Consider the following 13,978-nt stretch of genomic DNA (forward strand, 5'->3'; position numbering starts at 1 on the left):
TGAAAGTTCCAACATGGCACCTCATGGCAAAGAACTCTCTGAGGATCTTAAAAGACGAATTGTTGCGCTACATGAAGATGGCCAAGGCTACAAGAAGATTGCCAACACCCTGAAACTGAGCTGCAGCACAGTGGCCAAGATCATCCAGCGTTTTAAAAGAGCAGGGTCCACTCAGAACAGACCTCGCGTTGGTCGTCCAAAGAAGCTGAGTGCACGTGCTCAGCGTCACATCCAACTGCTGTCTTTGAAAGATAGGCGCAGGAGTGCTGTCAGCATTGCTGCAGAGATTGAAAAGGTGGGGGGTCAGCCTGTCAGTGCTCAGATCATACGCCGCACACTACATCAAATTGGTCTGCATGGCTGTCACCCCAGAAGGAAGCCTCTTCTGAAGTCTCTACACAAGAAAGCCCGCAAACAGTTTGCTGAAGACATGTCAACAAAGGACATGGATTACTGGAACCATGTCCTATGGTCTGATGAGACCAAGATTAATTTGTTTGGTTCAGATGGTCTCAAGCATGTGTGGCGGCAATCAGGTGAGGAGTACAAAGATAAGTGTGTCATGCCTACAGTCAAGCATGGTGGTGGGAATGCCATGGTCTGGGGCTGCATGAGTGCAGCAGGTGTTGGGGAGTTACATTTCATTGAGGGACACATGAACTCCAATATGTACTGTGAAATACTGAAGCAGAGCATGATCCCCTCCCTCCGGAAACTGGGTCGCAGGGCAGTGTTCCAGCATGATAATGACCCCAAACACACCTCTAAGACGACCACTGCTTTATTGAAGAGGCTGAGGGTAAAGGTGATGGACTGGCCAAGCATGTCTCCAGACCTAAACCCAATAGAACATCTTTGGGGCATCCTCAAGCGGAAGGTGGAGGAGCGCAAAGTCTCGAATATCCGCCAGCTCCGTGATGTCGTCATGGAGGAGTGGAAAAGCATTCCAGTGGCAACCTGTGAAGCTCTGGTAAACTCCATGCCCAGGAGAGTTAAGGCAGTTCTGGGAAATAATGGTGGCCACACAAAATATTGACACTTCAGGAACTTTCACTAAGGGGTGTACTCACTTTTGTTGCCGGTGGTTTAGACATTAATGGCTGTATATTGAGTTATTTTGAGGGAAGAATAAATTTACACTTTTATATAAGCTGCACACAGACTACTTTTCATTGTGTCAAAGTGTCATTTTGTCAGTGTTGTCCCATGAAAAGATATACTTAAATATCTGCAGAAATGTGAGGGGTGTACTCACTTTTGTGATACACTGTATATATATATATATATATACACACATTATTTAGTTTCTTGACTGCTTTCATACATGCTTTTTTGGGATGAGCGTTGGTATCACATGACTTGTTTCATTGTGCAGGGTTTAACTGTGTGTACGGATGGATGACGGGAAACGTCAGACCTTAAACTGACCTACTGATACAACGTTTTTCTGAAGACTGACCAAAGCACACAAGGTAAATTCTTTTAATCTCTTCATTCAGGCTGTTTGTTGGTTAAAGCTGAGAGGAATGTTCCTGTTACTGGCAACCCGTGGTCAGCAGAGTGATGCAGGTATGGTGAACAAAACTTGCTGTTTCCAGATATGTTAAACAGGTGGTTCAAACTGCACGATCTGATTAGATGAATAATACTCTAATTACTCTGGTCTATGTTGCTTACTGAACAAACTGTGTACGTTAGCTGTATGTTTGCATTGTGTACGGTTTCGACTCGAAAAATGATTCAAAAACTAAACGCTCACTAAATGTCACGTTTGTCAAACCATTTCCAGTCGAACTCCGAGCCAGCCACGCTGCTAATTCTGCAATATTGCTTTATTTTTATTGTGCGGATTCACGTTTTTCTCTGAGCTTTATAACTCAATAATAGGTGGGAACAGGATTTGAGTGAAAGTAGCCAATTATATCAATCCACAGAGAGCAAAAAAATCTGCAGCGCTCCGAGCTGCTGACGGTGGAAAATTACATTTCGCCCAGATGATGGATGCAAGTAATACCGCGCTCGGGACAAACCGAGTCCCTGTACACGTCGTTTAAACACACACACACACACACACACACACACACACCTATCAAACACACAGCACCACACTGAGCTCAATTACTAGCTAGACTGCTGATGTTGTGAAAGTGCAACTCTTCAGACTTGAGGGGCTTTTTAACATTAGTACCAAACAGCAGTTTTGTATATCATGATATCATGATACTAACCCTCCTGATATCAAACTATAGCCTGGACTGATTTTAGCTTAAATTACTTAGCCTGATCAGGATGTTTTTTGAGTCTAGCACTAAGCAGAAATAAAATACAGGGAGTCACAACATTAGGAAGGTATTTTTAATTATTTTAATAACAAAATAAATCTGGAGCGAAACTGTTCTTATTTGTAGTACTATTATTATTATTAGTAGTAGTATTTTATTTTTAGCTTTTGTCCCAATTTAGCGTGACTAATTAGTCTTCTTTTGCTGGGGACCCTAAAGCGTCCGAGGAGGGTATATTTGCATGTAAGGCCAGTCTCGCGCATGGAGAGTCATGCACTGATCTCAGTGTTCCTCCACGTCTGTGCAGGCGCCTCGGGCTACTGACCAGGCTCCTTACTCAGTGTGAAATACCCCACACACTTTTTTTAGTCCAGTCTTTTCGCACCCAGCAGACTAGTGGGCTAGCGGCTAATTTTGTGACTGATAGGGGGCGCCCAGCTGACTCGGAGACTTCACCTGGTCGCCTAGTAGTAGTACTATTTTCATTTTCTAAACTTACTAGCCAATTTGTATACAGATGTCCGCCGCTTTTTGTTCACGTTTGACGTTCCGATTCATCCCAGGAGTGTTTAATGCGGTTGAGGTCACGGCTCTGCGTAATCTACTCAAGTTCTTGCACATCCAATCTTGTCTTTACGGACCTTTTTTTGTGAACTGGGCACAGCCATGCTGGTCTTTAAACTGGTTAAGTTAAAAGCATATGGTTCGTTTGTTTTATACACCTGATATGTATGGTATCACATGGGTGTGGCTTCTTTATATCACTTGTATATATAATCAGCTGCGTTGTGTTTGTGCTCCTGGGATTTGTAGTCTAGTTAGGACTACAGCAGGTCGATTTACGCTTCCTGTCGTGAGAAGGAACGGACGAAGGTTAAGGAGTCGTGTACGAACAAAAAGAATCAAACAGTTTTAAAAATGAATCATTTGAATGAATCAATGAGACCCTAGTTTAGACACACACTGTTCCACACACACACACACACTTTACCTGGTGTGACGGCTCTGTAACGGTGACCGGGGACGTATCTTCACACACCGCCAAACTCCGCACTAATTTTACTCTGCCGTCTGACTGAGGAGATGAACCCAAACACACATGAGAACCTCTGCGTCTCATCCACACGCGACAAACCAAACGTGTTAACGTGATCCGATTCTGAAAAACGGTTTTGAAGGTCGACAAGCGATACACACACACACACACACACACGTTATACACGGGGGGGGGGGGAGTAAACACCAGGCACGACGTGCACCGTCCCAAAAAAATGTAGTCGATAAAATGACAAGCTTTAACAAGCTGCATAACAACCAGAGCAGAACAAACATGCTCCATCCAACAAGCACAATAACAATGCAGACAATAAAACAACAAAATAAAGGACAAAAGAACACTTTTTGAGCATGCACTTGATGAAAACGCTCCCCCCTCCCAAAAAAAAAGCAGGCTTTGCTGCGGAAACACACCCGACAGCATTTTAGCGTTCGCCTTCATTAAAGCGCCATTAAAATGCACTTACGAAGGTAATTTACTGACTCAAATGTGGGGTTTTTTTCTCCCCACCAAGTGCTGCTGCTCTCTTTTTGCTATATTCATTCATTTATTTAGTCAGCCAGAAAAAGGCCAGAACATTTTGAATCTTTATGTTTCCGGCTTATTACAGCTTATACAATTCGGGTTAGCATGAAAATCCATGCGGTTGAAAAATGGTAGGGGAATACGAGTGGTCTCTCAGTAGTAAGGAGCTGCAAAACTCATACGCTAGACCAGTTCTCATGCTTAAGCATGCGTTCACTAACGCCAAGGTACCTTGGAGCGTCTCATTGGCTGTCCTGCTGTGCTGGATGGCTGTAGAACAAATAGAAGACAGAAAGTAGAGACAGAATTCAACTACTATATACAATAGCCCAACAAGCGCTTCGGTCAGTGCCCTGTAGGTCGTTCCCAGCACCGGTTTTAGGACCTCTGGCAGCACAGACTAGCACTTGTGCACTGATGTTTTCTGGTTCAATGCTTTCCTCCTCACTACTTTCCCATTAGTCACATTTTTCGTCTAGTGTCTTATGTAGTGTAGAATCCCAAACATTAACCTTGGGTGCAGCCGAACAGGTCTGGACACTGTGCCAATCTATCACAGGGCTTCGTGGTCCCCCTTTGACACGTGTGCAGTCACCAGCCACATCTTTTCACCTGCCAGCGGTACAGACAGGTGACCAGCCCTTCCTCCCAGTCGTCTTTTACAATTCTCGATCGTGGCTGTAGGAGCACTGTAGAGCATCACGCACCCCCTCCCGACTAGGGCCCAGTCTCCAGTACTACATATGAAGAGCCACACTATGCTCCATGCCCCCCCTCGTTCTAACTACAGACCCTTGGAGAAAGCCTCATTCACATTTGACATTCCGATTCTTCCCAGAAGTGTTTAATGAGTTGCCAGCCACATGTTTTCACCTGCCAGCGGTACAGATGTGACTAGCAATTCCTCCCAGTCTAGTCTTTTACAATTCTCGATCGTAACTCCGCTGCTAAATGCGCTACCTTCATTCTGGCTAAGAAGCGCGGTAGAGCATCATGCCACAAGCGCCCAGTCTCCAGCCACTTCGTATCACCCGCCAGTAAGCAGTACTGCATATGGAGAGCCACGCTATGCTCCATGCCCACCCCCCTTTTCTGTTCTGACTACAGAACCTCTTACATGTTACCACTTATTGCCAGTTTAGAGTGATAGTCTGTAAACAAGACTCACATTTCACATCTGACGTTCCGATTCTTCCCAAGAGTGTTAAATGAGATTGAGGTCAGAACCCTTTTGCCAGTTGCCAGCCACTTCTTTTTACCTGCCAGAGGTACAGAGAGCCACACTACGATCTCCACAAATCACCCCCAAAAATGTCAACTCCCTGACCAAACAGCAAAGGCTGCAATTGCACGATGGAAATAAGGACCAGAGTCGCCCTTCCTTCCCTCAGGCACAGCCAGTTTTTCCTGTTTGGACAGCACAGCCTGGGATCGAACTTAAGAGCTCGTCAACTCAGCCGTCCACTTCTATAACAGGCACACCAAACAACCGCAGAAATCCTATATCGTTATGCTAATGAGAAGCAACCCCATTCAACCGTCCCTCCATTAGACACGTCGAGTTACGTATGTCGGATACGGACGCTCGCTAGTACTAAGCACCCACCAAAATATTTTTGCAGGATGTAGTTCCACCCCCAATAAACATCTTAGTTCTTTACGCGTGGCAGGACAGTAAGGTCGTTCCACGGACAGAAGGTGCGTGACAGGAACGCGCCGGCGAAGCAGCTAATCGTGAGCAGAAGAGCAAGTGAGATGAACTCTGGCTCTCTCTCTCTCACGACGACGGTGCCAGTGACAGATGGTGGCAAAGTCACACATACACACATCTGACACGCCAACACACACACAGGAAGTTTGCAGAAAAGCCTGCAGGATTTCAGCACGAGATTATCCGGCTCCCCCGGGGCTTCCTGAAGCCAATCGCGCGCCAGCTGCGCCGGGATCCGGCTCCTATAGGCCCCCCGCCGCTTCCTTTCTTATCGGATTGCAACCGAGGATTTGATGATGAAGATAAAGGGTTTCCAAAAAATGTTTTCCATTCAAACCCAGTTCCAATATCGACACTCTGAGCCAGCATATTGATCCGATACTCACACCTTTCCTCTATTGTGAAATTAGCGTGGCCTTTAACTTTTTAAATTGTGTGTCAACCTGAGTCAATCTGCAGCCGCTTTTTATCACCTGCCAGTGTTGGGCTCCCACAGAGAGCCGTATCGCGTATGGAGAGCCACACTATGCTCCATAAGCACAAACCCCCCCTCCCCAGTCCCGGAGATTATATACCACAACAGGAAGAGACTACGTCTCACGTGGGATTGAACCCTGGACACAAGAGGTGCTACAACTGTTCCACCTATTAAACGTGACAACATTAGCATTCAGAATTCAGCTTCTTCAAACAGAAACGTTTCTAGCCAATGAGCTAATCAAATACTACGGATGCTGCTGCTACGTTTAAGCTAATTAGCTCATATAAGACAGCAGAGTTGCTGAGTGTGTTGAAATTCTATGAGGGGGTGTGTGTGTGTGTGTGCCATATGGCTCCACACTCAATTCGAATATCAATCAGTAACTGCTGTAATAGAAAAAAAAAAACGTATTTTCTTTAATTTCCCTAATCTAGTCATATCCAATTCCCCAACTGTAAACCACAGGCAAGTCACATGGCCGACTGACCTTAGCTACAGAGACGGAGTCTCACAGAGAGCCGTATAGTGTACGGGCACTACTCAGCCATCCGTGTCTGTGTGGGCACCTGGACGGTCATTCGATTAAATTAACTTTCTAACCAACACTACTCGTGGCGCGAATACATTTAAATCTCTTATACACGTTCAAAATACGACTACATTGTCATACACACACACTCACCCGTGTTTGATTAGCGATGTCGGAGCAGCTCTGTTCTTTCACACTCTCGATGCGCGAGTGTTCTTGGTGCTGGGGGTGTGTAGCGTCGTGTTCGCGCGTGTGAGGGGGGCCGTGTGGTTCGGGAGCGCCGTGGTTCTCTAAGACTTTCATCGCGTCGCAGGCTCGCTCCTCCAGCACCGCCTCAGACATTCTCATCAGAGCCAACGCTCAACACGCACGTACATACATGCAACCTGAAAGATAAAAGCAACCACACACACACACACACACACAGTAAATGAACCTGCCTGGAAACACTCAGTGAGGAGGATGGTTAGAGGGGCAAAAATAGATCCGAGATTTTATAAGATGGGAGCATTGTGGGGTCACCAAGGCTCTAAATCTAGAACTTGATACCACCGTCATGCCAATAAATGATTTTTTAATATATAACCATAAGTGTCTAGAACTATAGATAAATGATACACTTATTAACACACAGAGAGGATTCCTTTTTATTCTCTTATTACACCAAACCTGTCCTGTTTTTTTAAATTCAGAGCTCCTGAGGACATTTTTTTTTTTCTTATTATGCATTTTCTCCCCATTTCCCTCCCGATTTAGCGACTCAATTTTGTCTTCCGCTGCTGAGAGATACCAGATTGCATCCGAGGAGAGCACGTCGCTGTACACGCCTCTTCCGACATATTGCTGGCTGTTTTTCATTCTGGGTAGCAACTGCTGTAACCGCCATCTTATCGCGGACTTTGTACAGACTTTTTGCTACAGGAATGAAGGACTGACAGAACCTTTTTCCCAACCCCTCACCCAACCTCTCCACTCTTAGCTTAATTCCACCAATACGGCAGGACGGGTCTGCAGCGCGCGCCGGTATATGGCTGCGAATCGCCGGATGGCTGCTTGTCGTAGTTGGTTACTTTTCATCGATCCCCACATCCCTAACCTGTGGCTGGTTGTGTGACTATGTTATGTTTTTATGTTTACATGTGCTTGTGTGCTGTAAGGGGCTTTTTTCCGTGTTACCATAGTGTGATCCTCAGGGGAGTACAATCTGGTCAATGTGTTCATTATTTCTTGTTTCTCATCCTGTCTTCCTGTCCTGTCCCCCCCCCCCCCCCCCCCGGTCATATTGAATGTTCTGGACGGGTTGATGGCTAATTTCGCTGTAATTGTACCTGTTGCAATTTATAGTGACAATAAAGTTCTACTACTACTACGTGCACAGCCCTCCTCTTCTTGCCCCTGCATTCTGCACAGGCGTCTCTTCCGCCAATCAGGGTCCTTATACAGCGTATGAAGACCCACCCACCCACACATAGTCCGGCCCCCACCCTGCAGATACGGTGGCCAATAAGTATCTGCTGCAGGCAGTTACCAATTATGCCGGCCAGATGGCGCCCAGCCGACCGGTGGCAACAACTCGGTGCTGGTGTGCCAGCGGAATCTCCCGCTGCGCCACCTGGGCGCCCCTGGGGACATTATTGACACCTAAAGTACCGGTGTACATTTAGTCTATCAAAATGTATTCATGTGATATTTCTAAATCTTTATATTACAAACGTGTGTGTGTGATTTTTACCGGCTGTATTGAGACAGTAACTCAGGGGACAGTAGGACCCAGGCGCTTCCATGACCCCGTCACCAACGCTGGGGTTGGGTCACATGATCGTGACCCACGGACAGGCTCCGCATCGCCCTCACACACCTGCCAAACACACACACACACACACACACAGACAGAGCAGGGGTCAGAAATGACTGTATAGTCTGGGGAGTGTTTGCTAACATGACGAAAGAGTGTGTGTGTGTGTGTGTGTGTGTGTGTGTGTGTGTGGATTCTGCTACATTTCTCACCATTTCTCTTTTGCAGTATTATATAAGAGGCTGAGCTGTAATGCGCATGTGTGTACAGAGGCTTGCGTCTGGTTTCCTATAGTTCACGTCACATGGGTCAAACGCTCAACACCGATTGGACAAAATGATGCACTGAACGCGGCCGATTCTGATTACGGTTCGCTAGCTGACAAAAAACAGTTCATTATTCAAAAAAGAAAGAGCTGAGTGACTTTGACCGAGAAGGATCGACATTTGTGATCTACACACACACACACACACACACACACACACACTGATTAGGATGCAGGAGACGAGCATCACAGACAGTGTATGACAGCCTCACAGGTGGCATCACTGACAGAAGCAGGTGTTGATGCCATGACCTTTCTCTCTCTCTCTCTCTCTCTCTCTCTCTCTCTCTCACACACACACACACACACTGTGGGTTTGAGTGATGACATTTTACTAATGCATCCGTGTGTGTGTGAATGAAAGAGACGGAGAGATCCTGAATTGTTAGGGCTGTAAAAGCAGTTTAGTATCGGCGCATCGATGCCGACATTCTCTCTCTCTCTCTCTCTCTCACACTATGGGTGTGTGTGTGTGTATCATTCCATTACTGCTGTGGGCTAGCCGGGCGTCTACACAGACATGATGTGAATTGGCTGTGTCTGAAGGGGGGTACGGCCGAAGCCCTGCCTCTTTGCTCATTAGACTCTCTATTAAACAGAACTGTACATTTGTTCTGCTTTCTGTTATAGGAGCTGTTGTGTTTCTATGACGACACGTTACCCTCGAATCCATGCCCACCTTACAACTACTACTTGGGTACTTCGGTAAATATATACGTTCACGGGTGCTCAGGTGAGAGGTCTTGAGGGCTAGCCCACCACTGCCGAGGTCTCAAAATCTCAAGCTCTGATGGGATTTCGACCTGGCCAGAGACCTTTGCTGTGCCTGAGGAAGGGCATGTTAAAACTGCGACGTTTGCTAATGAAGAGGTATTCGCAGAGATCATACCGTGCCTTCATAGTGGTGTGTTTGGGTAGCTGGGTGTCCTTCCTCCCTTCCACTGGGGGGTCTCTGCTCAGATCTTGGTTTAAATGTTGAACTTATAGATGGAGGGGACTCGCTTGAATGCTGAAGCTACTTCGTCTGCACTGGGTATCGTGTTGTCGGGTGAGGAACTGTACGACCTGCTGCTGTAACAGCCTGTAGTCCTCTGGAAAAGCTTCCAACAAGATTCTGGAGTGTTTCTGTGGGAGCATGTGCCCATTCCTATATCTGCATTGGAGATCCAAGTAAATTCAAATTCACCCAGAGTGTTGTGTTGGTTTGAGGTCTAGAGAGAGTTTCTTTACACCAAACTCCATGTTAACTCATTTATGTCCGTGAATTTATGGACGTCGCTCTGTTTACAGGGAAACAGACTTTTCCCAAAGTCCGCCTTAACCGAATCCCTGCGGTGGATTGGCGCCCCGCCCAAGCAAGGCACAGCGGTTGATAAAAAATAAAACAGAAAAGTGATTCCGTTATGACTTCAGTTCAAGGTCGTCTGGAGTTCACCTGAGGGTGCTGCGTGTACCGACGGTGTGATTCGTACCTCGCTGGTATTACTTTGACCCTATTACCTCTCATCAAAGTGCTTTTTAGTGCTTCCCTGACTTTACTTTCCATTTCCTCTGTGTGTGTGTGTGTGTGTGTGTGTGCGTGGGCGTTTCGGCGCTAATATGAACTGTGCCGAGCGGACAGGCGGGTCAGAAGGGCAACCATTAGCACAGCGCGGCAAAGTGAAAATGAGAAAAGCGTCCGCGCGGGTATAAACTCAACATATTGGACACGTTATTATACACACGTACGTCCCTGGATAACTGAGGCGAGAGATTCGTTTAGCCTTTCAAAGTCACCTTATTTTTTTATTTTGCAAGGTGGGTTCAGGCTGTGGTACAAACACTGCACTAAATGCTATTAATCCTGAAACAGGTTCATTTTCATTAAGATTTTACATACTAAATGTGTCTTTCATATACAGTAGTTCAGTGATTAAACACGTTACAGCACAGGCAGAACACAAGATGGCACAATTTATACATGCAGGATAAACACAGTGTGGGATTTGTAGCATGAGATCTGACATGGCCACAAATCCAACATTTCCAAATCCGACTTTTACCTAGGGTCAATCGGCAAATCTACGTGTAAGTGGCGCCGCTTTACTCCATGTGAAACAATGGCAAAAGCATGGTTAACTCGTATCATAGGAACAGAGACTGAACCGAGGACAGTGAAGCCGTTTTGCATCAGTATGGAGTCTGACTGCATGTTAATTATAACTGTTCTGTTGATGAAGACCTGTTGATAGCAAATTTGTTGAAGTGTCATGTTTTGACTAGATGCTGTAAGATTATCAGCATTGGATGGTTGGTTGGATGGATTGATAGATGGTTTGATGGATGGATGGTTGGTTGGTTGATTGGATGGTTGAATAGTTGGATGAATGATTGGTTTGGTTTTTATGGATGGTTGATTGGATGGATGGATGGATGGATGGTTGATTGGATGGATGGATGGTTGGATGGATGGTTGATTGGATGGATGGATGGTTGATTGGATGGATGGATGGTTGATTGGATGGATGGATGGTTGATTGGATGGATGGATGGTTGATTGGATGGATGGATGGTTGATTGGATGGATGGATGGATGGTTGATTGGATGGATGGTTGATTGGATGGATGGATGGTTGGTTGATTGGATGGTTGAATAGTTGGATGAATGATTGGTTTGGTTTTTATGGATGGTTGATTGGATGGATGGATGGATGGTTGATTGGATGGATGGTTGATTGGATGGATGGATGGATGGTTGATTGGATGGATGGATGGATGGTTGGTTGATTGGATGGTTGAATAGTTGGATGAATGATTGGTTTGGTTTTTATGGATGGTTGATTGGATGGATGGATGGATGTTTGGATGGATGAATTGATGGATGGTTTGATAGATGGACAGTTGAATGGATGGAAGCCTGGTTGGATGGATGGATGGTTTGTTTGGTTGCATGAATTGATGGATGGATGGACGAGTGATTGGATAGATGGTTGGTTGGATGGATGGATGATTGATTGGATAGATGGTTGGATGGATGAACAGTTGATTGGATTAAAGGTTTGGTTGGAAAGATGTTTGGTTGGATGAATTGATGGATGGTTTGATGGTTGGTTGATTGGATGTTTCATATATCCAACACAGCAGTAATGTCCATCAGTATTAGCAGAATCAGCTCAGCAGTGTCACTTTGCTCGCCATTGAGCAGCCATGTAGGTGAAGGCTGGCAGTCAAAGCTGTGCACTGAACCCTCTAAGTAGAGTAAATAAGTAATAATTGTATCTTTTCAATCAATGACTATAAATCTAAAAGTATGTAGGCTCAGGAACGGCTAGAACCTCAGAGCCGTTCTGAACCTTTGCAGATGAAAGATCGTTACACATGAGCGTACTGGAGCTCTAATACGTGCCAGTCAAAACCAACTCTGATCCGGATAATAAAACTGCAGGTGTTTAAAAAAATTTTAATTAAATAAATAATAATAATAATGGCACGGTGGTAAATTACGCTGGGATCCCACATACACACAGGGTGAGGATGGCCAAGGTCCCGCAATAGATTGGCGCCTTGTCCGAATGTGTTACTAAATTAAGCCCAGTGATTTAAATGTTGGCGTAGCGAATTTCATCGTGAGGATCCATTTGACCTGAAAGTTGTAGGATTTTTGATTCGTGTGTCATTTCCTGAAACTGGTTCAAGAAATCTGACTGGGAATCTGTACTTCAGTCGACGACAAAAAAGAACGCCTGGTCACCTAATCCGAAACAAAACCAGGATGGACAGAACCTGGTCACGTTTGTTCGTTTCTTCATGTGGAATGTTAAAGCTTTGTTAGAAGCAGAATCGTATTAAATTACGAATGGAAATTGTTAGACGAGTTTCACCCAGGACGCACATCATGTTTCGCCTCAGTAATGATCCAACTTGATAAAAGCGTGTTTATTTATTTATTTATTTCATGTGTTTAATTCTGGATGCGGCGTCTCCCGTTGCTTCTTAGCTGGATGGCTCCCACCGTTCCAGCCATTACCAGCGTTAAGCGAGCGCCTGCAGCCACGCGCTGCAATTTACACTGATGAAGCGCCACGGTGGGTTGCGCAAAGGCGTGCGCGCGGCCGTCTGCTAATAGCGGCTCCGGGCGCTCAAGGCGCTGCTGAGAAATCAGATGAGCCGTGGCGCGAGTTGGCGCGCCGGATTTCGTCACTTCTCCCCCCGTGCTGACTTTCTTATTAGCTGTTGTTGTTTTGTGCTAAAAACCTCTGCATTGACGTAATCTCACCTCCGATCGTACCCAGACGAGAAGATACAGCGAGAATGTAAAACATAGTTAGGCAGGTGCTGAGACGGCTTCTGTGCGGTCCAGCTTCCTTCTCATAGCGTGTTAAAACGCTCACAGATCCCCATGCGGGCAGTGAATGGGGGGGCACTGTCATCCTGAAAGAGACCACGCCCATCAGGATAAAGACGTTTTATCTTATCAGTCCAGGTTCGAATCTCAGTGCTGCTATCAATCGTCTAGGCGTTTATGGATGATGGTTGGATTGCAATGGATTGGTACCCTGTCCAGGGTGTTTTGCAAGGCAGGAAGACCCTGGACAGGGTAGCAATTTATTGCAGTCCATCCATCATGTATAAGATACATAACACCCGGTCATGCTATCACGCAAATGGACACATCCTGGACTGTCAACGGACCTAAATATTCAATTTTCCAGCAGAATTTAGAGCCGGCACTATATAAAATAAAAAACGATGCTTTATCTTGTTTAGATTTAGGTTCGGTTCGGATTGGGTCCGATTCATTGCCCGAAAGGCAGAAAACACCCCAGACAGGTCGCCAGTCCATCACAGGGCAACATAAAATAACAAATCTAGCAGTAATCATGTACCGAAACAGATGTAATTCATGTTACCTCGTTGTCCACTCAACAAAGCATCAGGGAATTTGACCAGGGGCGTCCACATGCATTTTTAATGCTGTATATTTATATAAAAAAGCCACAAGACAACACAAGAACATGAAAATATAAAATATAAAATAGCCCCAAAATATAAAGACAAGATAAAACAAACAGACAGAAACATAATACCTGTTTTGTCATTAAAAACCTGGTGTTAAAACCCAAATAAATAAATAAATTAATATATAAACACAGGATTGACTATTTAAAAATGATCTATCTACCCATGAGAAGCTCTCAGGCTCTAATAATGGTCATTTATTATCATTTATATCATAAATATCATTTATTTTATCATTTATTATGTCTGTTCTTATTAATATCTATTCAATTAAA

The 13,978-nt window shown here is 45.2% G+C and overlaps 2 protein-coding genes across 9 annotated transcripts in view; one reads left to right on the forward strand and one right to left on the reverse strand.

Moving 5' to 3' along the window:
• LOC134304014 (R3H domain-containing protein 1-like) overlaps positions 1 to 13,978 on the reverse strand; it is a 41,325-nt gene that overhangs the window by 21,134 nt on the left and 6,213 nt on the right. For 6 of the 7 annotated variants that reach the window (XM_062989536.1, XM_062989541.1, XM_062989539.1 and 3 more), the window contains exons 2-5: positions 8,318 to 8,443; positions 6,739 to 6,971; positions 4,096 to 4,134; positions 3,274 to 3,357 (exon numbers count right to left, since the gene is read on the reverse strand). In XM_062989536.1, the coding sequence (XP_062845606.1) occupies positions 3,274 to 3,357; positions 4,096 to 4,134; positions 6,739 to 6,933 (318 nt within the window). In that variant the 5' untranslated portion in view covers positions 6,934 to 6,971; positions 8,318 to 8,443. The remainder of the gene's footprint in view (positions 1 to 3,273; positions 3,358 to 4,095; positions 4,135 to 6,738; positions 6,972 to 8,317; positions 8,444 to 13,978) is intronic. The other variant, XM_062989540.1, reaches the window with a different exon arrangement.
• zranb3 (zinc finger, RAN-binding domain containing 3) overlaps positions 1 to 13,978 on the forward strand; it is a 72,780-nt gene that overhangs the window by 2,205 nt on the left and 56,597 nt on the right. Inside the window, exon 2 of one of the 2 annotated variants that reach the window (XM_062989542.1) lies at positions 1,376 to 1,472. The gene's annotated coding sequence lies outside the window, so the exon portion shown is untranslated. Of the gene's footprint in view, positions 1 to 1,339; positions 1,473 to 13,978 lie in introns of those variants that run through there. The other variant, XM_062989543.1, reaches the window with a different exon arrangement.

Source organism: Trichomycterus rosablanca, chromosome 27 (assembly GCF_030014385.1).
Source record: "Trichomycterus rosablanca isolate fTriRos1 chromosome 27, fTriRos1.hap1, whole genome shotgun sequence".
NCBI classification, from domain to species: domain Eukaryota; kingdom Metazoa; phylum Chordata; class Actinopteri; order Siluriformes; family Trichomycteridae; genus Trichomycterus; species Trichomycterus rosablanca.